We start from the raw sequence: 27621 nt of genomic DNA on the forward strand, positions 1-27621 counted from the left end.
TTGTTTATATGAATATTCTTTATTGAGAATCAAATATTCTCATTTTACTGAATTCAGAGGTAGTCATGGCCCCTACCCAATAAAACTTTATAGTCTTAGACAATTCGTGCATTTTAAGTTCTTATAGTACAAGAGTCACTGAGAAAACTTGTAAAATCAGCTTATGCAACATCTATCAGGCTGTGGAGTAGTTCACATGCTACAGTATGATAAAATGGTTTGTGAGCAATACAGTACAATATTTGCTTTATCAGTGGTACATACTATAACGAAGTTAGACTCTTCTCTTCAAACTTCTACTTTACGTGCTGTCAACTTTTTTTTTCCCTCTTTAACCGTCATCATTGTTCCCCTAACCTCATTCTAAATCTGTCATAAAACAGGCATCAACTGTTGTCACCATGTGGAATAAGAACCAAATTTTTCAATCAGAAACTTAGCCTGCTGTGGTGAGACAATATGCTATGCTCATTTTTCTGAATTCCCTGGGAAAAGATATTTCTAATATGGTGCCAGATATTTTCACCTTCTAAAGGTAGAGTTAACCTCTCCTACCATTTTAAGAAACATTACAAATGCAAATTTGCTTCTGGGACGGAAACGTTGATTTCTTAGACTTGTGGAAATACTGAGAAGAGGCTTTATAACATTTCTAGTAACATCCAACAGCTCAAGTCAGCGATAAATTAAGCACCAAAATCAACATTGACACTTACCTGCAGGGACTCAACATTTCTCTAAAATACTCCCCACCATTTAAATTCATTCATGTTAACATTTATTATAATTTGAGGAGGTACAAGAGAAAAAGCTGTGTTACTTCATCAATGTTTCCTTAAATATTATTAAATGGTCGTTTTAGCTAGCCAGTGTTTTCAGTTTTTAGGCCAATTCTGTTTATTGGTCTCTAATAAGTTATATTATACTGCCTTCAAAATATTTATGCCCCTTCAGTGTTATTCTTGCTCCACCTGGGCAAGCACCAAACCTGGCACCAGTGTGTGGCATCTTACACCACTACTTCTGACAGTCACAGAATTAGCCAAGCAGAGGCCTTCATTTTACAGGTAAGGTAACTGAATGTGGGGTGTGTTTGATCACAAGGCTCCTCCTGCCTTCTAATTATCATTTTATTACATATGCTACCTTCTTTTCTCCTATCTTGAAAACATTTACCACGTTGGTTTCTTTATAAAAGGAACTATACCTGAACTTAGAACCCGAGGAGCATAACCACCAGCTTAAGGGGGTGGAGAACAGGAGGAAAGGTGTTATGCAGGGAGATTTGGGGATCTAGTCTCACTGTAGTGAGAATTCCATGATGGTTTCTCCTCTTGAGCACTTCACTTGATTAGTGGAGGGCGTAGCTGGGATTCTACCACACTAAATCCTTGTAACAGACTTCATTTCCAAGCACAGAGCGGTTGCTGCAAAATAGGTACCCCAAACCTGCTCCGAACTAAATTCAGATTTGGTTTATATTTGGTTTGGAAATTACTCTAAATTGTTCTGCTTACCTCTAAATGGTTTTAAGTTTGATTCTGATAAAAGTTTCTGACTTTAAAAACATTCCCTTAAGAAATTTACATTAAGGCTCATGAACCAAATCAGATTTTGGTTCATTTCCCTTCAAAAATTGCTGTTTTAGAAAAGGAAAAGTTAGAATACTGGATAGAAAATTGTTTAGGACTTGATGGTATATCAAGTTGAGTTTTAGGTACTTTTACATGTAATATACCAAAATAGTTTTCTGCAATATTATATCAATATATACTTTCAAGTATATAATAAACTGCTGCTTATTTAAATAAAAATGATCAAGATATTCAGGTTATTACCGGATTTAAAAGAAGTTAACAAATTTTGCTTATATTAACATGTGTGATTTTGTGCATGTAGAATAAACCTGGCACAGGAATAGCTCCTAAATGCCCATGTATCTCTTTTTCATATGTGGTTCCCAAGCATGTACCAAGCCCAGTATAGTTTTTGTTTCCAGATCCCATAGAACTTTCAATTTAAAATAAGAGCCAAAGCAACTCACTTTCTATGAGCAGTACACAGCATTCAGAAATCTACTTACCACAGTTGCAATTTTTTTGTTTAATGCCCCCCCCGCCCCCTAATTCTTACATACAATGTTTTAACAGTAGCAAGTTGCTAGAAACCTTTGTTCATTCATTCAGGTCCCACCATGTGCTAGGATCTGAGGATTAAAAAAAATAAGTTTTTCAAACAAATTAGACCCTGGCCTCAAAGACCTCACACTCTACTAGAGAAAAATCACACATGGAAGTAGAAGATCATAATACAGTGTTGTAAATCCCATAATAGAGGTAACCTGTTTAATTGGGGAAGCAAAGAGGCGGGGCCCCCAAATTGACAGGAGGAGATGAAACTGGGTGGAATGGGACGATGGTCAGCAAAGGTCTCCCAGAGGAGTTGATACCTTAACCAAGTTTTAAAGGAGTGGGAAAGAAAAGGTAGTTGGTCAGAATGGCATTCCAGACACACACAGCCTGTTATGTGTGTAGGAATTACAAGCAGTTGATAGTTGATTTTTGTTTTAAATAGACTCCTTTCTCCAGTGCTGTGAGGAGGATGGATCTGAAGAGGAGAAGGCTGGGAGCAAGAGACCAAGAAAGCTGTTGCCATGGTTGCAGGTAAGCTATGACAGCCTAAACCTGGCAGTTGTTAGCAGCCATGAAGAAAGGGTAGAATCAGTTGACACTTACAGATAACAATCTTTAGTGACTGACTGAATATATGGGATGGAGGAGGAAGAGGAAGTGTCGCGGGTGACTCCCAGGTTTCTAGTTTGGTGCTGTCAGCAACTCAGAGAATGCAGGAGGAAGAGCAGCTCTGGGGAGAACAGTATGTTCAATATTCAACATGATGAGTTGGAGGTATCTGTAAGTCAGATCCAGGGAGGTGCGTCCAGTGGGCAGTCAGACCTGAGTCTGAAGCTCAGGCATTTAGGGATCTTCAGCATAACAAAGGACTGTGGCATCCGGCTGCAGAAAGGCAGGGGCCCTTACTTAACTGAACTATTATTTGGGGGCTCTGTAGACAAATTTGTCATCCCATCAGGCCCATATTTCTTGGGCCACCGAGACATGGTTGCCTATTTTTTCTTGTATTTCCTTAGAACATTGGCAAAACTTAATATTCTCAGTCCTGTCATCATTTCTTCTTGTGCTGAAAATTATACATATGGCACTCTCTTCACATACAGCACACGTGGCAAGATCATGTATATAGTAGGTAGTCAATAAATGTTCATCTTCATTGCTTATATTCATTTGGCTCTGTATACAAAATTAGCTCCTATTTTTCTTGCAGGAACTTTTTTCTTCTCAAGTTTAACTTCTTAGAAATTTCTAAGACTACTTCAAGATTAAGTGTAAGTGGGCAGTACTCGATGGTTAGGTGTCTTCCATCATTAAGACTAAATCATTCCTTTCATTATTACCATTCATTGCTTGTTGCAGGATTTGGAAACTCTTCTTAGGGAAGGACTGTGGCATTTATCCAGTCAGGGTCCCACAGAGGGAGTTAGAGTTGCAGTAACCTGGCATGAGTAATCCCTGATTCCAGGTGGTGATGGGGGTTGAGTTTCACATTTTGCTTTATTTGAACAACATGTGAAAAAGAGTCACTAAAAATAAGAACAGACTGGGCTTTGTTGCAGCTGAGTGGCCTTGCAAATCTTTATAAAGAGGAATCATAGGACATGAAAGATGTGATTCTGGGATATGATCCAATTGCTCTCTGAATGGAAGTAAAATATCCTTTTTAAGAGCACTGAAGTTCTGGGATTTTGAGGGAATAGTCACCTTTGTGAGATGTGGATCGTGTCCAGGAACTATAACCTGAGAGGAAACAAACAGTTATCTGAGTGACTTCAGCTATTTTGTGCTGCCAACACTAAACACTGATATCCATCACTAAAACGCAGCCTTTATAAAACACGTAACATCTGCCAGGTCTCCCAGGCTAGTAAGAGCCAGCTTCAGTGCTGAGTTATCCAATGCCTATTGACAGGGACCACAGTTGTTAATGCTATTGCTGAGAATTACAGACTGCAATAAAGACAGTTCCTTTATCTGAAGATGCAAGTCAGAAGTCCGAAGCAATAGACTGATTTCTGCCTCCACTGTTTTCATGGAGAGCAAAGGTAAAGGGTTGACTGTTTCTCTTTGTCCCAAGTCTGTACTTAATCTTGATACCGAATCAGGGTACTATTTATAAGTGAAATTCTTTTCTCAATTTATTCCATTTTCCTTGCAGCTGATCTGAGTGTATAAGTTTATTGCTTCCTTGAAAAGCTTTGATTTTTACCTGGATTTGTCCATATGAGTCTGAGTCTTCAGCTAGATTTATATTTTTGGTGGAGGAAATGATCAGGAAAAAGACAAATGCTAAGCTAACTACAGACCATATCCACTGAGAAATGCTTTTATTATATATGGTAGAGAGGGAAAAGGACAGGGAGTAACATTTACGTAACCACTAATTGGCACATATTTTAGCCACTCATTTCAGCTTCCAGAGTCTTACCTTCCTCTCTTGCCCTAGAACTAGTAACTAAAACCAACATAATGCTGTGTTAATCTAACTGAAAATGAACAATTTATAACTTTATTTTGTAAAGATGTGGCTTATTTATGGGATTGCATAAAAATAATTTAGATTCACTACAAGGAAAATCCTCTTTTTTTCATAGACTAAAACGTGTCACAGTAAATAACAGGAAAACGGTGTTTTTTTTTTTAAAGGTGAAGATTCATAGTAAGTTGAGGTCTTTCCAGCTCTATTCATCTCAGCAGGAAGAGGTGCTCAAGAGAAGTTAGCCATCGATGAGCCCCTCACTCAAAGTGCTGGGCACTTTGGGGATAATCTGTGGAGCAGGTTTCTTTTCTTTTCTTTTTTTTTTAATCCTACAGAGTTTTATAAATGGAAAACCATGCCTTTTATTAACTCCTAAAGATGAAATAATGAACTGCTGAGCCAATTTTCACTACAGAATAGATGACAACCTTCTCTCAGAGTAGCTCTGTATAGAGTGACTACCAGGGCTGGGCTGGCATCAGACCCACTAAGCAAACTAGAAGAATCTTGACATTCTTAGAAAAAGTCACATCAAAGAGGAAGAGGCCAAAGAAATCATATACTTATTCATTTAGTTCATTCACATAAACGCATTTAGGCTCAAACTAGTCCATGCCTCCTTAGAGGAAGAAATGACTCAAACATGCTTCTAAATAGAACTAAAACCTGGAATTTTACTTGCATTGATTGGAAAACTCACTATCATTTGCTTATGAGAAGGCTGCAAAATATGTCTATCACTCAATATAGGGGTAAACTTTGTGGATCAAATTTTATTTGTAATGACAATCACAATCTGTCTTTTAATTGTCAAAATTATGTTTCATGCAAAGGGCGTTAAAGTAGTATTCCATGAAACTTGGAAGTACTTTGGCTACACTGGTTTTTTTAATTCTTATTATTAATAAGGTTTTGTTCCATTTTTAATCCTAAAATGTATCACCAGACGTGGAATTTTGCTTCTATTAAAAAAATAATTGCCAGTTGGAAAAAAAACATGACTTGGGGGGTTTGTTCCTATTCCTGCCACCTCACCCACTCCCTGCCAAGTGCAAACCTGACATCGGCCTTTTCTTCTCCCTGATGTATCTACTTTGGGGCCTTCCAGACTTGTTTTAGATCCCTTCCAGGTAAGTACTATGAGTTTTATAATATTTTAGTAACAATAACTAGCACTGTATACTCACCTCTACTACATAGGACCCAGGCAAGAGAAGGAGGTAATACTCTCCGAATTTGTTGGTTCTGTAGGGGCAGATATGTTTTCTGTCTTGGACTTCTACAATTACATTGGGTAATGGGGTCCCATTCTGATCAAACACTTGACCCTTTACACCTGCAAGGCAAAAAGAGAATTAAATGTTAATACCACCTTTTATGGCTTATGAAAAAAATTTTTTTTATTATATGAAAATCGATTTTTCTATGTAGAAAAATGTTTTTTCTTGGAATTAACTTTTACATGATCTAGTTGTACATGAGCAAATATAATTGACATGGTCAAAAGTAGTATAAATGAGGATTAGATCATTTTAATGAGGTATATGTACATTTACAGAGAAAAATCTTAAAAATATGCACAAAATTTTGCTGTTTTGAGTTAATAAAGTGAGAATGGATGGTAAACTCTTAAAAATTGAGATATAATTGAAATGACAGTTTCAAGTATACAACATGATTTAATATACGTATATATGGCGAAACTGTCACTGCAATGGGCCCAAGTAACGTGGTTACAATTTTTTCCTTGTGATCACTTTTAAGATTTACTGTTAGCAAATTTCAGCTACACGGCACAGTGTTAACTATAGCTGCCATCCTGTACGCTACAGCCCCAGGGCTGACTGGCTTTATAATTGGAAGTTTGTGCTTTCTGGCCGCTTTCACCTATTTTGCCCGACCAATGCCTCTGGCAATCACCAATCTGTGAGTTTGTTTTTTTAAAGATTTCACAGGTAAGTGAGATTACAAGGTATCAGTCTTTCTGATTTATTTCACTTAGCATAATGCCCTCAATGCCTGTCCATATTGTCATAAATGGCAAGACTTCCTTTTTTATGGCAGAATATATGACTATACCACATATCTGTTCATCCATCCAATTAGGTTGCTTTCATGAATGCTGCAGTGAACACGGGCGTGCAGATATCTTTGCAAGTTAGTGTTTTCATTTCCTTTGGATAAATATCCAGAAGTAGAATTACTGGATCATAGGGTAGTTCTATTTTTAATTTTTTTTGTAGAATCTCCATACTATTTTCCCTATTGCTGCACCAATTTATATTCCCATCAACAGAGCACAAACTCCTTTTCCAGGAGACACCAGCTTCCTGGAGGGAGGTGGAGGGACAGGGCAAAGATGGCACCCACTGGCCTCCATCTTTGGGAAGTCTTTAACACGCTCTAGGGGCGGACTGAAGCTAGCTGACTGCTCTTTAGGCCGAAGCTTTCAGACAAGGAAATAGGCCTCTTTCACCGAAAGACTGGGCACTTTTCAGTCAGCTGCCCCAGCGCTGGGCCCTGGGCATAGCCAGGTAAGTCTGAGTCCTCGAAGAACCGTTTCTCGGTTCACTATAGCCTTGTTGATGTGAGCTCTGTCGCTTTCAGAGCTAGATGTTTTGCAGGCTTGTCTCTTGATTCAGGTCTTAAAAGTTAGGGTGCCAAATGTGGGGTTCAAACATTTGCTTCTTAGGGAGAAGCTTGGAGTTGTAAGTTCCTGACTGTGGGTTGCTGTACCAGAGATGGGGTTTATGGCAGGATTTTGTCTCAGCCTCTCCCAGCTGTTTGGATGTGGGTTTTTTCTCGTTTATCCAATGTGTAGGAGTTGCTCAGGTAGTTTTTTGGTTTCTTTCAGAGACAGTTGTTCCACGTGCAGTTGTAGATTTGGTATGTCTGTGGGAGGTGGTGAGTTCAGGATCCTCCTATGTCACCATCTTGAGTCAGAATTCAGTAAACTTATTTCTGATATAATATACAATACAATCAAGCTACCAATCTGATTTATCAGTTAAATTTGTTTGTCGTTGAATATTCCATTTATAGCACATATTACCAAAACTGGAGAACACAGTTGATAATCTAAATCTATTCCTATCATTTCCAAGTTGTTCACTCAGTCACCAAGCTGTACTGCACACTGCCTGCTGTAGGTGGGTTCCATAAAATCCTGAACGAAGCTCAGAAATGCCAATGTATTTACAATAAGACACTTATCTATGCAAGGGACTGAATAGAGTTGTCTCATGGTCAGGCACACTGCATGGGAAACAGTTGCCTGGAAGTGTGGACTAGATTGAGGGAGTTTTATTTCTACTGGCAAGTGCAAACATTTACAGGCTCTATGCGAAGTGCTCACTGTAAATTTTCTCATTGAATCTTCATATCCACTCTGTGAGGTAGGCAATGTTACCACAATTTTACTGATGAGGAAACTAAGGTTTTGGATTATTAAATACCCTCCTCAAGCTCACATAACCAACTAAACAGCACAGCCTGGCTCTAAATCCACACTAGTGTCCAGAGCCCACACTACATCATACCCCTCACCTCAAAATTTCAGGAATACAGTTAATGAAAAACTCCTCTCTTTTTAAATCCAATTTTCCCAGACCAGTCTGCTCACTTCAGTGACAAGTCATGTTACCTTAATGACATAAATGAGAAAGAGGCCATGATGAAAAAAGGACCCTGAACTATCCCAGTTATCCTTAGTTACTATTATTTACCAGGACAGAAAAATATAAGGCACACATAAATGAAATGTAAAAGTTTTGACATTTACCAACAAAACTTTTATCTTGAACGTTAAGTAAACTCCTAAAGCCCAAGTTGCCTTTTACTTTTCCCTAATTCTTTTTTTTTTTTTCCTGGACCTGACGACAGGTGCACCTGTGTCTCACAGGCTTCTAGAACTCAGCACCTACCAGAGCCTTGTTTCTGGGCGCCGTGGGCCGCTCCCCAAACCTCCGGGTTCAGATCTGCTCTGAGGAGTTCAGGGGACAGAACAGCAGCAGGTAACAGCCTACCTTGCTCATCTTTGCTTCTTCCCGGAGAGGGGACAAGCAGGACGTTACAGGTGCCTAGAATTCAGACTCGCCTTCATGTCTGCCTCACCCTCATCCCAGCCCAAGCCTCGTCAACCCTCTAAGCATGACTACACAGGACCAAAGGGCCTGAGGTTAGCTGGCAGTGAGATTTAATTGAAAGAATGACCCCATCAGAGCCTTAGAACAAGCAGGAGTGACGCAGGGCAGATGCTTGCAAGGTTTCACACAAGGCAGATGACAATGGCTTGGGCCTCACCCAGGCTCCTGCGCTCTTGGCCAGGCCCTTCCATTAGAGCAGGAGGCCTTTCCTTCCCATACAAGGTAGGCCAGGGACTCTGACCCATCTGGAAATCTCACAGACCATCTTAGCAGGTGACGAAACTGAACCAGTGAATGTGATGCAGCTTGACAAAAACATCAGTAATTTCCTTAAACCAGAGCAATAGTGGTAAAGAGATGTTTGCTTCCACTATCCACAAAGATATTCTTTGGCTTCCTACTGGGGCACCAATGTGGAGAGAACCTCTGTCAAGTAACGTAACCACACTGTATCAGGGTTTTTACATAGGATTTCATTACTAAACTAGAAAAAAAAATGCTTCTGTTTTAAACCACAAGGGGGCAGGGTTGATGTGTTTATATATACATTTTTTTTTCTCAAAGAAGCTGTGCTCATCTAATTATAGGGACAGGCGAATAGAGGAATATTCTTTATAAAACCTTGTAAATGGACCTGTAAGCCCTTCAAATTAATAACAAATAGTAATAGTATAACTTGTATGTTATTTAATTTACAGAGCTCTGAGGACGGGCCCTGGCAATCTGTTTTAACAAACCCTCCAGGTAAGTCTGCTGCACACGTTTGAGAATGACCACTCTTGTCACATTTAGTCTGTCCATCTGTGATAAAGGCCAGACAGCTATCAAAAAATGGCTGTGGAGACTCCTAGAGCCAGGTCTTTTGGCAGAGTTGAGGGAGGGATTGAAGCTAACGGTGCTAGGTCACCACCCCAGTTCTAGAAAAAAATGCAAAATGGCATGTCTAGTGTTCTCTGGGTTTGTGATATTGTATGGCAAGTGGCAAGCAAAAATTTTTTTTTTTTTCCCTGAACAGGTGATGATGAAACAGTATCAGCCTGTTTTCCTCATCTTTTGCCAGATTTCCAGGTCGTTCAACACATCAAATCAGAAGTACCCTGGATTTAACACCCCCATGTTAAAGTAACACATAGCATGCTTTCTCTTATATGAACTGATGGGCGCTGTGTTTCTCACATGCTGCAGAGAGAATTCTGAACCATTGGTTCTGCTACTGAAAATGAGATTGAACCTAGAAAACAAAGAGGGGCTTGCACTTTCTCAACCCAAAGATTTTGCCAGATGCTCTATTTTGAACTAACAGGAATTAGTAAGAAAATCTTACAAACCTATGTGCACTTGTTTTATATATTCAATCAACGAGTCCTTGTTGTTGTTCCAGAAGCTTGGAAGCATCTCCTTGCGAGGATATTTACAGCATGACAGCTCCAATGTAATTTCAAAACACTGGGCCCAGATGTAGTTGTAATCTTGCATTCCACCTAAACACAAGCATATTTCATTTTTGTTAAGGTCTAAAACTGGAGTGAAGCCAAGTATCGCGTACCTTGGGGACAGGTGAATCAGACAGTTGCAGTGAAAGTACATGTAAACAGGAAAAGATGAATTTGACATATTAGCATGTACAGTTAGGGCTTGACATTTTATTATCCAGGCATGACCAAGCAGTCCTAGATATTCCCATATGGGCAGCTGAATCAGAGCTGACTGACATTCAGGTCTGCATCAAAATAAAGTGAGAAGCAGGGGAAGGGTCCTTTTTTTTCCTACAATCATACATTAAAAAAAAGGATTCTTCGAATTACATTTCTTTCCTAAATTAAATCTTAAACGGATATAAACTAGAGTGAGATGTCATTCATAAACACACTTATTCTGTAAAGCTCAGTATACTAATTTGGAGGAATAATAGCAGCTAATGTTTACTGAGAGTTCGCTCTTGCTTAGTGCTGTTTGAGCAGCTTTGTTATCAACTCATTTAATCCTCATGACGATTATCACCCATATTTTACAGAGGAGGAAACTTAATCAGAAACAGTAGGTAACACACCCAGGATTCTTGCCAGTGAATGGCAGAGACCGACGCGCGGGCCATCTTCCTCCAGCCCCGGGGCTCGCACCTGCTGCTCTGCACTGCGTCGAGGGTAAGAGGAGGGGGCACTGATGACCCTTGGGAGGGGAGAGCCACGCCTCTGCTGCTCCTGAGGCTACCCCTGCCCGTGCTTGCGTCCCAGCTCTTACCTCTTGACACCCTATTGTCAAAGGGTTATAATCTTACTTCCTAAGATGTAAAACTTTTCATAGTTTAAAAGCTCTGACTTCAGGTGTATCTTACAGTGGATGAATGAAAGACATCCTGGTGTTATTAGGCTGGAAATTTCTTTCTTGCTTGCTGGGACTTGTACTTTACAATCAGCAGCATCTTGAATTCGATGAAATCTAGTAACTTTGAAGGAAGTAGTCTCTGCCAGATTTTAATTAGCTACACTTGATATCTGCCCAGTACAATATGTATTCTCAATTCCATCAGGGTATTTGGGAAGTAAAGAAGTAAAAAAGATTTTTATGCTCAGAAAATGGTAAAAAATATTATGTAAATATCGAGTAACATCCAGCCAGGAAGAATTTCTCTGTCCTTTCTTTTCCTTTACTTAGAAATTTTGTATTTGTCTTGGACCTCGGTTTCACCAAGAAGTAGAAGAGGGAAAAAAAGAAGAGAGAAACAAAATAAAACGAAAGCCCTTGGCTGGATGGCTGTGTCTCAGGTAGAAAGAAGTTAAATGGCAAAACAGGTGTGCAAAGCACGCAGGATGGGGAATGCCAAGTGTGGAGAGCGTGCAGCCCTGGGTAAGGCCATGGGGCCTGGCTGACAAAACCTCCAGGCTGAGCCAGAATACTTTGTCCTAAGCTGGCTCTGCCTGCCTTTTTTTCTCAGAAAGATACACAGCTTACACACAGGCACAGGCAGGGGACAATTCCAAGTTAGGTTCCTAGTTAATCTCCCACACATCTGGATGTGTCTTGAACGTTAGACAGTGCACAGGAAGGACAGCTGTGCCGCGGGGGCAGAAGGGGCCCTTTCCTCCCTGTGGAGAGCAGTGAGCGGGGACTAGGCTGCAGCCCGAAAGTGGGAGTCCGGAGGCTGTATCTTGGACATCAGAGAAATGTTTGGGATGGTGTGGTATCTGGCTGGCCCTGGTGCCTATCGGTTGTGGTCTGTGCTTATTTATATTACCTGGAAAGCTGGCAGACGCCTGCCCAGACACAAAGTTATCAGCTTGTGCAAGACTGCTTGATAGCCTGTGCATCCAAAGTGACAAGTAGGGAAGTGGCCTGTGTGCAGAAATGCAGCTTGCTCTTGGTCGGATCAGCCTAACCAGTCTGGAAGCGGGGCCCTTTCCACTGAGGCAGTGGAAACCCAGTTCCAGCCCACTGTCTGCCCTCTGGCCCTTCTGTGCTAGGTCCCTCCCCATCTCTCACAATTTCCAGACTAGGACTCTGACACCCTGGGCTTCTGCTTATATTATTCCTTCTGACAAGACCATCCCCCCTCCCACATTCCCTACATGGCAAGTTCCTCCCTCCGCTCCTCCCTCCCTCCCCTGGCCATCCTGTTCCAAGGGGGAAAAATTAGAGGGCTTTTTTGTTTAGCCTGCAAAGTAGCTTTAAAATCAGGAGACTTCATGTACACATTCGGCTTACTTCACAAACTGGAAGGCCTGGCAACTGGGGCCCCCACTGCGGCATGGCCACAGTGAACTGGATCCCAGTAGATCAGACAGAAGCATCGTACTTCTCCATAGTCTTCGCTACTCCTTACTGTGTTTTGGCTTCACAGATGTGTGGTACACTGTGCCTTTTCTAAACCTCTATTTTCATTCTAATTACATTGCCATCACAATGCTTTATTTGCATATTGCTCTTCCCTATTAAACTAGGACTTAAGATCTGTGTCCTGCTCATCTTTCTTGACACAGTTCCTGGCTCCCAGGTAAATGCTGAACAAGCGTCCGAACTAAGGAGGCCTTGGCAGTGGGAACATGTTGGAGCACCTCTCCAACGACCAGTACCCCCACTGTTCTGTGATACTAGCTGACAGAGACACGAGTGAGAGGACTGTCCTGTGCCTGGCCAACTTCTGCCTACTGCAGGGTCAACACAAGCCAGCGGGGCGAAGTTACAATGAGAACAGTAGAACGGAGAAGCTCACCTCTGAGTGGATACCAGAAGTATCCATTTATAATTCCACTCTGAGACTCTAATTTAGCTTTACATGGATTTCTTTCCTTCATGGTGGGATTTCTTGAAGCGTAGGTATGTGCAAGATATTGAAAAACATCGTCATCAGGGGTTAAGCTCCGGGAGTATAATGTCCCAGTCGCTGTACATGAAAGACAAACCAAGACCTTTTAGTTGATGTGAGAGTCAGAGGAAGCACACACCGTATTAGCAAATACATCACCACATCCCACACACAGGCTCCAGTTTCCTAGAGAGAAGTCCTCTACCCACTTCCACGAATGCTCCCTCTACTCTCCTTCCTAGTGTTTAACGGACATAGACAAGGTGATAGCACACAAAACCATATTCATGTCCAAACGCCGCCTCAGTCAGCTTAAAAGTTAAATACCCTTTTAGTTACTTTTGCTGATTTCCTTAGGTACTGGAGGGGTTAAAGGAAGCTGCTCAAATATTTTAAGTCCTTGGTACGTACCTCAACCCACAGCTTTAAGAGTAATCAGCAATTATTACTCACATGATTCACTTTATTTTCTTTTAGCCATGTTGCCTCTTGTGGGATAATCTAAATCCCAGTTGTACTATTTCACTGATGAATGTCAAGTAATCCCACTGTTGGTTGTCAGTTTAGCCACCTTGCCATCCACCATTTATAAACTGTAGGAAGGACAGCTAGGGTCGAGGGAAGGGGCTGCTTCTACCCCTGCCAGAGAAGTTAAGTGGGGAGAGGAAGAGTTTATTCCCCTTCAGAGGCAGAGAGTTTGTAGCTTCACTCTGGACTTAGAAGGCCAGAGCTGGGCCCATGTTCACTTACCTGGAACACCATTATCAAACGGGTAACTGGCCACCAGGGCACCACCGTGAAGGTTTGCAGAGAGGACAAACGTCTCTGTATTCAGCCACTTCATGACCGCCACAGTTTCAGGCTGCCTTGATACATCATTAAATTCGAAAGCATCAGGGAAATTTCTATTCAGGTCATAGTAGTTACTATTATGCCTTTAAAAGAAAAAATTTAGGTTTTAGGGGTGTGAAGGAACAGATTCATGCAGTGTGTAGACCTTTGGTTTGGGCTCCAGGTATTTATTTGCTATCATATTTGGAAAAATATGAATACAGAGTGGTGGATGGTTGCCTTGGCAGCTTCCAAGGAACCACACCCGGCATTCACAATATATTGGCCCCTTCTGTGTGTGACTTGTTCTTGCAAAGGGGACAGCCGTGATTGGGATAGAAGCAGAGGTTTGAAGAGTGTTTGCATTTTGGGGCTTTTCCTCTTGGAACACTCCCACTTGGAACTTTGAGACCCTGATGCTAGTAGCCACATGGAGGGTTCACAGGGGGAAGTGAGGGACCCAGGTGACAGCCAGGACTGACTCCAGACATACCATCCCAGCCAGACCCCAGCTGAAGCCCCAGACATCATAGCACAGTGATTAGCCATCCCTGCTCTGCCCTGCCCAAATTAAAAAGGTGGTGGTTTTAGGTCCCTCAGTTCTGGGGCGGTTCGGTCCATGGCGATTGATAACAGAAACAGGGACATGCTGTTTCATGCAAATGTATTTCTGAAATGTGGACGGGCCATGTTTAAATATGCTAAAAACTTGGAAGTGGAAGGAAACCAAGTGGTGGGTTTTGGTAAACACAAACTTCTAAGTGCACACATATAAACAGAAACCAGACATTGAGAAATTCTAAACTTCCTGAGGCAGCTTGAAACACAATAAATTTTAAGTCAGAAATACTATAAAATTCACTCTTTGTGGGTAGTTCTCAGGCTGGCGTAATAAATCACTGGATACTTACTGAGGGGCAAGGGACCACGCTAGGCCCTGGGATTTAACAAGGAGGAACAGGGACCCTGCCCTCAGGTAGCTTACAGCTGGACATTAACAAGAAATGAGGCATTTAAAGTTGTGCTGTGAAGGTAAAGTTCCAGATGATATGAGTATAACTGGGGACCTCAAGTATGACAGGAAGCTTTGAGGAAATGCTGTGTAAGCAGTAGGGCGGATGAGTGGGAAATGCCTGAGGTGAGAAGGAATCGGGTGGTTGCAGGAGGTGAAGGAGGGTCTGAGCGGCTGCAGGTGAGATGGGGGAGAGGCCGTGAAGCTGGACTCAGTAAGACGGGCACAGGAATAAAGCAGCCTTATTCAGGATTTTACTTCTGGTTGTCAAAGCAGCGGGGCACCCTGAAGACTTTTCAGCCCAGCAATGACCTGACACAGGCTATGAGATGTTTCAGGAACTCCTTGATGGTGTCCTATCTGATGGGGGCTTTTTTGTGTTTTTTTTTTTTTTTTTAAATAGAGATAGACTAACTCATCCTTACCTGCCCTTATTGTAAAAACAGTCAGGCTTTTGGACAGCTTCGAATCCATCTGGGTTCATTGAAGGCATGATGTGTATCCTGGTACTGTTGATTAGATTTGTGATTTCAGGGTCTTTTCCATCACTGGTTACGAGATACTCAATTAAATGGAGCAGCAGTTCCCGCCCTACCGACTGTGAGTATTAAAGAGAAAAGGATATTGTCAGGTCCAAGGAAAACAGTTCCCAGAGCACAAACTTCCCAACAAGAAACTCTGCACATGACATTTGAGACCAAAACCAGTTGTCAGACCACCATTTCTTAATATCCTGATACGCCGACCCGTGGCGGTCAATCACTGGTGTGCTGCAAAATATTTGTAAAAGGGTTTGTTTGTTTTTTTAAGTTAATTTTTGAACAAAGTACCCATCTGTAAATAACTTACTTTAAAAAAACGAATTAGAGTGGAGTAAATGTTATTCTTATTATCATATTTCCTATTTGCTTGTCTTCCAAGTACCTTCTGGCGCTGTGGAGAGAGGGTGGGGAGCTAGAAATTAGGCAGGGGAGTTGTGCACCTTAGTGAGAACCCACCGTGCATGACCCGGGGGATGAGAGACGGAAGGCCCCTGCAGTAGACATGCAGCTTTTAATAGAGGAGACTCCAAGTGTGTAACAGGCAATTTAAATAGGTTTCTGACTTCCATATTCCCCTATTTCCAAGTTCTATTTCCAAATTCCCCTCTTGCACATTTGTGCAATTTTGACCGTATCTCTGTATTTCTGATTTCTGCATTCTCACATTTCATTTGCACATCACCCTCACCATTTTTGCCATATCTGCATATTATCTACAGTATCATTTAGTTTGTATTTTCTTTTAAGTGGCTTACTTCTTACTTACATTAAAAATGAAAAACTTTGTATAATTACCCTTTTGCTACATATGTTTCTAATTGTACAATAAAATAAAAGCCTGACTGAAAACAAACATGGTCACATTCACCTAAAATTACCTTATGTACCAATAGTGGCTGGGAAACTGAAAGCCTGTGAAAGATCTTGCTTTATAATCCCCAAGGGAGAGATCTATTATTTTTCTTATTTATTTATTTTTTTAAAGGAATTCACATTTTAGCCTTCTGGAAATATTTGATTAGGCTCTGTTAATTTTCCACCATAATCCTGAGTTCAAAGACTCTAAATAAGGAATATTTACCTCCTACATATAATCAGATGCCACTGAGGGGTTAGTAAGTGGGAAATTGGGACAGCGGGTGATTAAATCTGGATGGGGCTGCTGACGCATTAAATGCAGGCAGTGGGCAGGAAGAGCACGTTCAGTTATGAGTCCACTGTAGGAGTTCATTGTTGTGACAGAAGATGAGCAGTTCCATGCTTTATGCCTCTCCTCAGCAAGCAAGATCACATTGTATGAATTTGTTATCCTAATGAACACAGAATAACTGAAAATCCGACTGAGAAAATTTTAAATAGATGAATTACGTATTTACATAAATTACACGTATTTACAGGTCGCCATAAAATTCAGAGTGGAACTGAGTTCAGTTCTGACTTCAGTTTTTCCTACTCACGTCTACCTTCCACCACTGATTTTTGTTTTTACACTCAAAATTGTCACTTGAAAAAGGTCCTTACAAACTAATAACCAAAATAAGTAAGTCACACGCTGGGTTTCCAACTCAGTGTTTTGGAAGCTCAAACACATTTGGAAGCTACTTACCGGCTCCCCTTGAAACGAGTGTAAGTGGGAGGCTGTGACTCTTAAGTTGTGAAAGGTGGCTTTAAATGTGGACAGCGTGATTGAAGGAACTCTTCTGGCAAGGGGTTGGGGAAGAGAAAAAGGTCAAGGGAAGGGAGGAGGAAGCGAGATCTCTAAATGCTGGCTGGAGACTGAAGAATGGTTCTGTTAGAGGGATGTACCAGAAAAAACCTGAGGCCCATCCGAATCCTAAGTCAAATACCGAGGGAACCACATCACAGTCCCCACGTGGTTCTAAATGTGAATTTCCCCTTAACTGCCTGAAGCCAACATGCTCAGCATGCCGGAACTCAAGACATGAGCTGGCAATAAAATTCATCCACCCACTAGCAAATGAAAACAAAGAAGAGTAAGGTGCTGTGATAAAGCTATAGAATTAACCAGATTAAGCAACTGGGGTGGTGTGGGTACAAGAAGGTAAAAAGTTAAGGTTTATACTTAACAGGGTGGGCAAAGGAGGATAGAAAAGGAGAGAAGACTTCAAAGTGCTAATTTCACTTTTCATAGCAACAGGGCATGAGACATACAAAGTTTAAGAATATTTAAAATCATTATAATTTCAAAGTTTTTTCCTAATTTTTTCTTGACTTTAGAAGACTCTTCTGATAACTAATTTTTTTTGAGAAAATACTTACCAAGCTCATTACTTCCGTTTCACTTCAGTTTTATTCCATTAAATTCAAGTAAAAGTAAATCTCATACTTTTATAGATAACATATAATATGACACATTTTATTTTATGTCCCTTTGATTCCCTTCATTCTCTTACTACAGAAATACACAGATGTCCAGAATGGTGTCTAGCAAATACTACTAATAGTGGTTTCTGAGTGATAGTTTCTGAATGATTTTTATTTCCTTTTATCTTTCTAGTGTCACTTTTTAAAAGACAACCTATGTTGTTTTTATAAAAACAATAAAATCATGATTCTTCCAAGGAAACAAAGGTGTGATCAAGGTATTTTGTTTGTCTCCATATTCCAAAACAAATCACAAGGTTTTTGTGTTTTTTTTTTCAGTAAATGTTGCCAATAAGGTACATTTTAATACCACGCATCTATATGTCGTGGTATCTGGTGTGCAGTATATCAGGTATGATACACTGTTTCTTTAAGGCACATTGCCACATGATATAAAAAACTATACAAATATGTTCAGTTTTTCATTTATATTTAAGAATGCTGCAGCAAGATGGATGGACTTGAGGGAACCATGCTAAGTGAATTAAGTCAGACAAAGACAAATACTGCATGACATCACCCACACGTGGAATCTAAAAAGTCTAACCAACTAGTGAACATCACAAAAAAGATGCAGACCCACAGATACAGAGAACAAACCAGGGGTCACCAGTGGGGAGAGGGAAGGGGCAGTAGAAGGGTAGGGTTGTAAGTGGTACAAACTGTCGGCACAAAACAAGCTACAGGGATTTACTGCACAACACAGGGGTTACAGCCAACACTTTATAACAACTATAAATGGAGTATAAACCTTAAAAATTGTGAATCACCACTCTGTACACCAGCACATATGATACAGCAACTACACTTAATACATTCTTTTTTTTTTTTTTTTAAGATTTTCCATGTTCTGTCAGACAGTTTTGGGAAAGCCTGCTCTTACCAAAAGGCACTCCCATCCCTAAGACTTCCATGCTGTGCTCCTGCCATGCCTTCCTGGCTCCTGATTGTTCTCCCTGTGACAAACCCTGTATTTTGAAGGCATAAAGAATCCAGAGAGTTTATAGGAGGGCTTTTGGGAGACTCTGAACTTCCTGAAATTGAATACAAAAAATTTTTTAACTTTATTTATGTATTTATTTTTACAATATGTTTTTAAAATTGAAGTATAGTTGACATACAATACCATATGCTACAGGTACACGGTACAGTGATTCACAGCTTCAAAGGCTGCACTCTACTTACAGCTATTACAAAACACTGGCTATAGCCCCCGTGCTGCACACCCCTGCAGCCCACTTTACACCTGACAGTTTGTTCCCCACAATCCTCCACCTCCACCCTGCACCCCCCCACCTCCCTCTCCACATCTGCAAGTCCATCTCCTTTCTGCTACATTTACTAGTCTGTCGTATTTTTTAAGATTCCACATGCAAGCAATAATCCCACAGTATTGTCTTTCTCTGTCCGACTTATTTCACTCAGAACAGTGCCCTCCCCAAGTCCAACCATGCTGTACACCAGAAACTAATACAACATTTTAAATCAACTGTACTTCAATTAAAAAGCAAACAAACAACCCATTTAAAATATGGGCAGAAGAACTGAACAGACATCTTTCCAAAAGAGAAAATGCAGATGGCCAACAGGAACATGAAGAGCTGCTCAACATCACTAATGTCAGGGGAAATGCAAATCAAAACCACAATGAGACACCATCTCACACCTACCAGAATGGCCATCATCAAAAGAACACAAATAACAAATGTTGGCAAGGATGTGGAGAAAATGGAACCCCTGTACACTGACAAACCACAAGTTCTTAACTGCAGAGGGTGAAATAAAACTCTTGAAAGTATGATAAAGAATCAATTTAGAGTCAGATAATTTAAAAAATGGTGAGATTAACTCCCTGTGAAATTTCTCTGTTTAAGTCCTTTTTTCTTGGATCATATTTTCCTGTCTGAGTAATGGTGTATTTATGCACATATTATTCAGATTAATTCTTCCCAACCTTAATATAAATGTCTCAAATACTCATGTTTTATGTATGGACCTCCCTTGATTTAAAATTAAGTCTTGGAATATGAAACCTTAGAGAGACTAAAACTTTAAGAAAATGTGGTCAAAACAGTTTCCATTGGCTTAACCAGCCTGTCATGTGACACTCACTTCCTTTTGTGAGACTGTAGACTTAATGCAAGAAGCCCTAGAGAAGAGACTGGACGGCTGGGTGAGCACCAGCTTCTGGAGTCTCACTATCATGCATCTGGTAAAATGGCAGTAACCCAGAAAGCAGAAAATAAATTACCAGCTTTACTTCAATTCAGTCAAGTTGGAATTTGCCAGATAAAAATGGGTGTTCTAGCTCTTCTAAGAACGTTTGTAAACAACTGGAAAAAACTTTTGAGTTAACAGTCCATGACTTGGTAGTGTACGGTGTGAGAGTGAGGTAGAGGGTAGCACAAAACCCTCAGCTCTCCTAATGGCGGAGTCTGTTTTTTAAATGCTATGCTGGGGTGCAACTTCTTGGGCAGGGGGTGGGGGCGGAATAAGCCTGGCAGTTCTGGGGTTCCACGTAAGTGTGTTACAGATTTGATTCATTTGTCTGATTGCCTGGCTAAAACCTTTGTCTTCAAATATTAGCCTAGATATTACATTACCTAGCCCACTTTTCCGTGGCCTCCCACAGTCTGGGTTCCGTGACCTGCCTATGTGGCCCTTTAACTTTCCTCACCTCTGCGACCCTAATGCTGCTCACATACATTATGGCGGCCTGACAGACCCCGAACGACCACCCCTTCCCCTCTCCAAACTCCACTGTCTAAGTTTTGATGGCAGAGATTCTTTGTATCTGCTTTCCCTGTAGCCCCGGTACCTTGCCCGGCTCCTGGTACAGCATGTACTCAATAAATGATTGGTGATTACTGTTGCCAAATCCGTTACAAAGTTCTGACTATTCAGAGGCACTTTCTGAACACATGAGGACTTAAGGTTCTTAGCGAGGGGAGACCTACAAACGATCGTTACTTCATTGGAAGGATTTTCATTATTGAACACATTTTTACAGGGGTGGGGACCAGCAATTCTGATCATGCCAAGGACTCAGGATCTAGATACCCTGGCCCAGGCTCACCAAAAAAAAAAAAAAAAAAGGGGGGGGGGAGATAGAAAAAGGATAGTTGTATGAGGAATTTAATCCATGAGTAAAAGGAATTAGATACTTCTGGAATAAAGATTAGTTCTGTCTAGATCCCAAAGGAAAGAATTAATTATCCAAAGCCATGTTGTATAACCGAGAACATTTTGTCGGCATCTGGGAGAGTGGTGGAAAAAAGGGCTCAGGAAGTGGCAAGCTTTAATTTTTGGTTTTGTCTTAGTGAGTTTGGAACCTCTATTGCATGTTGACTATACATCCCAAGATTTTCCAGGACAGGCCCTAATTTTGGATATTATATCCTCTTGGTCATGTTAAATTATTAAAATAGCATCTAAGTACAGACATTTAGGCATACAACCTACATCCCAAAAACTGCCTCTTATACCTAGAAGGTGTATTAAAACCTTTTATCTTTTATTTTTAGGTTGAAAAATATGATCACTATTATCCAAATTCTTGCAGTGCTTTTCAATTATATATCTGGAATCCAATAAACTATAAATTAATGCCACCAAGTATGAAATTCTAAGTGTGATATGGGTATTTCAAAACTCTATACCCAAATAAACCCTCAGAGTAAAAATAATTCATTGTTATTTAAGAAACAGAAGCTTAAAAAAAATCTCTAGGAAAAAAAAAAGAATCAGAATTGGTAATTCAGTTAAGCTTAACAGACTCATACTGAGTACCTACTCCCATACCTCTTAGAGACCACGGGCCCTGCGGTCAGGGGAACTTTGTGCACCCGACCTCCAGACCTGCACTTTGCCCGTTACTGGATTAGCTTAAAACTCTAGGCACCCAAATTTCCAAGCTCACAGTCATGCCTCACTTCAGTATTCCCATCAGAGAGGGATTATAGGTGTTTTAACAATCTAGAGATTGCCTGAGTATAAGAATTATTTTACCTGCAAAAATTTTTAAAACACGGGACAGTAGATGGACACCAAAGAACAGGAGGGCTTGAGGAAGGAGCAAGGAGTGATTTTCCAGGTTTCTCTCCTGTACCCACGTTTAGGCTGAGGGTATTAGCTGTTTCCAGTTTCAGGATGTGGTCCCAGAGTTCGGCAGAGCTGATTTTAGATGACAGGTTATAGTTTACTACAAAGCCAGCCAGTAGCAGAATGAGGTGGGGGTGGAGGGCAAGGCGGACACAAACCCTACTCCCAAACAACGTGGATGTTTGTGGCGTAAGGGCTGGGGAGAGAGCCCCGCCCATCCCTGCCGAAGAAAAGCAGTGATTAGACTCAGGTGTGCCAGCACCACCAATGAGAAGCCTGTGGAAAATAAACCTACAGCCGGGGCTTCCACGATCTGACATGCTGATGTGTGTACAAACAAGAACAACACCTGTCAGACTTACTAAAATGAGAAAGATTAGAACCTCAGAAATATGTCTCCCTCGTTCTGAAAAAGCATGAACAGCAGGTGACAAAGGCTTATCAAAGGTGGCAGGTCGCCTTCTGTCAGCTGCCCAGTGTGATTCCCCAGCAATCAAGGAGGGGAGGCGGGCAGCAGGCACGAGAAAGGGACAGGTCTGGGAGGTGGAGACATTCACCCTCGTCTTACTCTAAGAGTCGCTACTCCTTCACATGATGAATGAGCCTCATCACAAGGGGCTGGAGCAGATGGGTATCCATCCAAACCAAAATTAATTTGAGATAGATCATAGGCCTATATATAAGAAGGAAAACACTGAAAAACAGAACTTTCCAAAGGCAGTGGAGGGCATCAAGGTGGCAGAACCAAAGCTGGGTAAAGTTCAGAGCTCAGGCCCCGAGGACCAAACAAAAACCTGGGTTCCCTTCTTGGTAAATGCACTAACAAACACGCCTTCTGCAGAAGTGAGCAAAACAAGTGATGCCCACAAAGCACTCAGCGCAGTCCACGCTCACTGAATGTTGGCTACTGTTACTCCCTTCTTGTCAAGCAACAAGGGAACCGGGATACCCGATCAACGCGGCTTCCTGAGGACGTGAGCCCACGCCCTGCAAAGTGACGACAAGAAGAGTGTCATACAAAACAAGAGGTTTGAATTCACTTCCTTTGTAACAATTCTCACCTGCAAATGGGCTGTTTGAAGTTGATCTGGCTACGCATGGTGTGCTCTGTGCATTCCTGAGTGCAGCCATGCTAATGAGCCTGAACCCTCAGCAGCGGCCACGTCCACTCAACTTCACTGTTCCAGACACGCACTGTGGCCTGAATCCCACCAACCTTTAGATCTAACTTCCAGTTTGAAGTAAACAGAGGGACTAGAGGCACAAATTTGATGATATTATAAGGAAGGAAACAAAAAAATCCAGATTGTGGGACATTCTGCAGGACACACAGTGGATCAAGGTCTCTTCGTTAAGCCTAGCGCCATGAAAAGGTTCTTTAATGGCCAGATTGAAAGTGATACAGGGACATGTCAACTACGTACGACGCGCGATCTTGGAGGGATCCTGACTGGATAACGTGGGGGACGTTTTGAGGACGACTGGGGAAAGCAGAACGTGGGATGTAAGATAAAGATAGGTAAACATTTACTGACATGTAAGAGTATTACCTGAACAAGCCTGACAAATGGCAAATCGGCACAGCTCATTTGGTGAAAGTGCTCACGAACACACGCACAGGCAAACGTCGGGAAGGAGCAGTGATGAGGAATTAAGAGTCCTAATTTATAGGTCAGTGTGCGATGTTCTCTTTTTTTATTTATCTGTATTTCTTCTAAGATGTACATACGTTGATTTTGTAATGGTAACAGGTTATTTTTAATTTAACAAAGATCTGATTCTAAAAGAAGGCATAATGAAGGAAGGTGAGAATCTGGGGAGGGAAGTGGTGTGTGTGATCAACAGAGTGGGGGCTTCCTGGTGGTGCTGGTGCTCACTGTCATTTAGCCATGGGGCCACGTGTGGGGGGGGGACACACACACACACACACACACTCCCTCTCTCTCTCTGAGGTGGGGTCCCGGGAAAAGCAGAAACATTGTAAAAATACTGTGGTCAGTTCTGTCCACCACGCTACTCAGTACACATAGAACCCCTGGGGGATTCTCTGCACAAGGTCCACAAACTCCTAGAAGATCCATGGGCCCTGAGATCAGTATTTAAAGTCTGTGCCAGAATCTAACCGAAGGTTAAGAACCACTGCCCCAAATGTTAGCTCTGCTGCTTTTTAATTCTGGGTTATTGAAAACGCTATTGAAAGAAGGATGAGGAAGGCGCTTAGACCCTCTAATCCAAGTGACCCTTATAAGGCCATCAAGCCATCACTTTCCCCGGCTGCTGGTGGCACCAGGAGGGCAGAATATACAAGATCTCACAGTCAGGACAGTAAGTTTCTCAGTGGCCCCCAGAGCCACCAGACGCTGCTACCAGCTGGGACACACAGAGGGCAACAGGACTTCAGGTCCTCACTCCCCAGACTCACTGGGACCTTCTCCCCCTCCATAATCTCAGTCCTTAGCCATCCTCAAAGAATCAAAGTGAACCAGAGAGCCCTGATTTGATGGGATACAGTAACTACCTGGAGGGCAAGATGTCAAAAATTTGGGAAAGTGCGAGCAAACTCAGGGGTGAGTGAGGTGAAGGGCTCTTCTTTATCTTTGGAAGTTTCCGCTCAGAGGATTAATTTCTGAGCAGCAGGTTGCTACCTCCGAAGTGCCGGGAATTCAGTAAAAATGGATTCCATGGGACCTTGATCAACTGACTAGATAAGCTAAAGGGAAAGGAAGCCGAGGCTGCTGTCTGTAATGAACAGTTGTTTTATTAAAAACAACTTTGGTCAGACTCCCAGCAATATTAAGTCTTTCAGATCAGAGGCTTTTATGTTAAAAAAAAAAAAAGTGTAACAGGAGGATTGAACTTCCATCCACCCAGAAATCAGGTTCAAAGACCAACCACTCTCTTGGAGGCAAGTGTTGGCACCTGTGCTCCAGCGGCAAGAAGCGCCCCTTCTCAGCAGGACAGGTTGAGCAGCGTGCCTAGGAAAGGCAGAATGTGTGTCACACGGTGGGGGGGGGGGGGTCCTGCTCCTGCAGAGCCTGGGTTTGGGGACGGTGAAGGCAGGACAGGCTCAGCGTCTGAGTAGTGCCCGCCACCCACACTTGCACACTTAGAAGTGTTTTCACAAGTCAGTGGGTTATACTTATTGGAATAGGCATTCATGCTGGCACTCCTTAAAGTTGAGTGTGTTTTATAAGGTGTTACATCTTCTTCTGTCAATGTTTTTTACTGTGAAGACAGGGGACTACCTCCTCCCCGCCCCCACTGGTTGTCCAGAGGTACGGAGTCCTAGTGAACAGAAAAAACTGCCTCTGTCACATTCTTACAATACTCTGAGGAAGTGAAGTGAGAAACAGAGGGGAGCATCTTCAAACACCTGGCAGGAAGGGCTGGGCAGGCAGAAGTGGTAAAAGGGTATTTTGCAAAATAAAAAATATTGTAAACAAAACAAAAATAGAGTTTATCCCCGATAAGATGGAAAAGAGACAAGACGTTATGATGGAATTTAAGAGTGTGTTGAATGGTGGGTATGACAGAACTCTAAGCTTGATTGTCTAAATTTAAAGCATTGAAAACATTGAGTATTAGATTAAGAGGAAGTGGCCAAAGTATTCAAAAAGGCAGGTATTAAGAGTTTGGAGATGGAGGGTGGGAAGAGATAGACTGGGATTTCAAAATTGTAGAATAGATAAGCAAGATTACACTGTATAGCACAGGGAAATATACACAAAATGTTATGATAAATCACAGAGAAAAAAATGTGACAATGAGTGTGTATATGTCCATGAATGACTGAAAAATTGTGCTGAACGCTGGAATTTGACACAACATTGTAAAATGATTATAAATCAATAAAAAATGTTAAAAAAAAAAAAAGTTTGGAGAGCTGGTTGGAATCCTCTGATTATCTGGGGGTCAAGTATTATACTGCTCCTTTGCTGGGTCACCTTGGTGCTGACCAGGAGGTGGGAAAAACTAACCCAGGCAGGAGTTCAGGGATTTGGCTGGAGGTTCAGAGCTGGGGCACCCTTGTTCTTCAAGCCCCCCAACAAAACAAGCTCAGGTTACCCACACAGGGGAAACAACCAAATAGCTGTGATGGTCCTTACATTCCCTCAGACAGCCTCACTGGAAGACCTTTCTAGATTCTTTGCTACAATGTGCCGCTTCCTTAGCATTTACACAGACTGCAAGACACCAGAGGGGACGTGTCTCTGGTGACATGTCAGATGTTCAAGCCACGTACATACCTCATCTCCGTGCATATTTGCCACGTATTTGAATTCCGGAATCCCAATTCTGTGCTCCTTTGGAGAGCGTCCCACAACAAGAACCCACAGGTTTCTGCCTTTACAGGGAAGAAAAATAGAGAAATGAGTTGTCTTTTAAAATGACAAATGAACTCTGGGAGCGTGAGGATAGTGAAAAAATGACATGCTTCTCCCACCTGAGAAATGTTTCAGGACAACCTCAGTTCACGGGACCAACACCTCTGTTCTTTTAGTTTACTGCCAGCCAAGACCCTTGCAATTTAGCACAAATATTTAACTTCTTCTAGAATGTGACTTTTCAAAATTGAAGACTTAAAACTGAAGACTTATTAAGGCTCCACAGATCTTACTTTTCCAAAGTGTGTACGTGGTTTTCTCTGAGTTCCTGGTTCTTCATAGAAGCGATTGGGCTACTTCACATAATTAGACCAGCTTAAATTCTAACTGATGGTTGACTGAGAGGATGCCCTAACTCTCAGTGTAAGGAAAGTGAAAAAAGCAGCAGCAATGAAACACGTAACTCAGAAGGGAGATTGTTTTTAAAGTAAAACCTGAATCGTGTGGTATCCAAATGCTCAAGTAACACAGCCTCTTAGCAATGAGTGTCCCTGAGGGGCCTGAGTCCTGTCATGTGACCTGGGAACCACATTCCATCCCAACAACACATCAAAGAAAACTTCTAAGCCCTAACTCGGCCAGATGGTGTGACCTGGGTGGGGGAGGGCAGAGACGAGAGCTCACTGAAGATCTGCTCTGGGCAGACGTACAGCTGCATCTCTGGGTCACGTTACCTCCAGTGAGCCCTTGTGCTGACACAGTGAGATGGACTTTTAACCAGAGTTCCCAAATGAAAACACCGATCTTCAAAAAAACATTAAATAGACTGCTTGTGAACATACAGCCGGTAAGAGGCTGTGATTTGAGCTCCAGAGCCAAGACCTGAATCCTGGCCTATCTGACTTCAATTCTAGGGCACCTTCCACTAACGAAAACTGCCTCTCAAGATGCTCGGTTTCCTAATCAGTAAAGTGAAGAGGTTCTTTTCGATTCTAAAATCATCTGGCTTTTTAAATACAAACACTTTAGAATTCAAGACTGGGGAAATGTATGTTTGACGTCCACCACCTAGATACCAAGCTCACTTACCTGTGTTAGCTAAGCCTTCTGTGGAGCTCAAGAACCCAGGGAAGGAATTTAACAGCAGCTCATGGGCTAACGTGGAGGAGGTTTCTACAGAATTTCAGGTGTAGTTCTCCCTAAATCTAGGGGTCCCGTGGGCTGGGGGATCTTTGGTTGCCATTAGGAATCCAGGGAGAAGTACATACTGGATTTGTCTTTTTCACCATTGATTCTTAATTTATTATAACAATTACAGGGAAATTTGTCTTGAAAGGGTCATGCTTTACACTTAGTTAACTGCAGA

The 27621-nt window shown here is 41.8% G+C and overlaps 1 protein-coding gene across 1 annotated transcript in view; it reads right to left on the reverse strand.

Annotated features, from left to right (window-relative positions):
- The window catches only part of CPM (carboxypeptidase M), a 67285-nt gene continuing 39664 nt past the window's right edge, over positions 1-27621 (reverse strand). Inside the window, exons 3-9 of the mRNA XM_010970484.3 lie at positions 26178-26275; positions 15328-15500; positions 13810-13994; positions 12967-13137; positions 10085-10237; positions 5799-5947; positions 1-3872 (exon numbers count right to left, since the gene is read on the reverse strand). Coding sequence (XP_010968786.1) covers positions 3630-3872; positions 5799-5947; positions 10085-10237; positions 12967-13137; positions 13810-13994; positions 15328-15500; positions 26178-26275 — 1172 coding nt within the window. The 3' untranslated portion in view covers positions 1-3629. The remainder of the gene's footprint in view (positions 3873-5798; positions 5948-10084; positions 10238-12966; positions 13138-13809; positions 13995-15327; positions 15501-26177; positions 26276-27621) is intronic.

This window comes from Camelus bactrianus, chromosome 12 (genome assembly GCF_048773025.1).
Source record: "Camelus bactrianus isolate YW-2024 breed Bactrian camel chromosome 12, ASM4877302v1, whole genome shotgun sequence".
In the NCBI taxonomy this organism is placed as follows: domain Eukaryota; kingdom Metazoa; phylum Chordata; class Mammalia; order Artiodactyla; family Camelidae; genus Camelus; species Camelus bactrianus.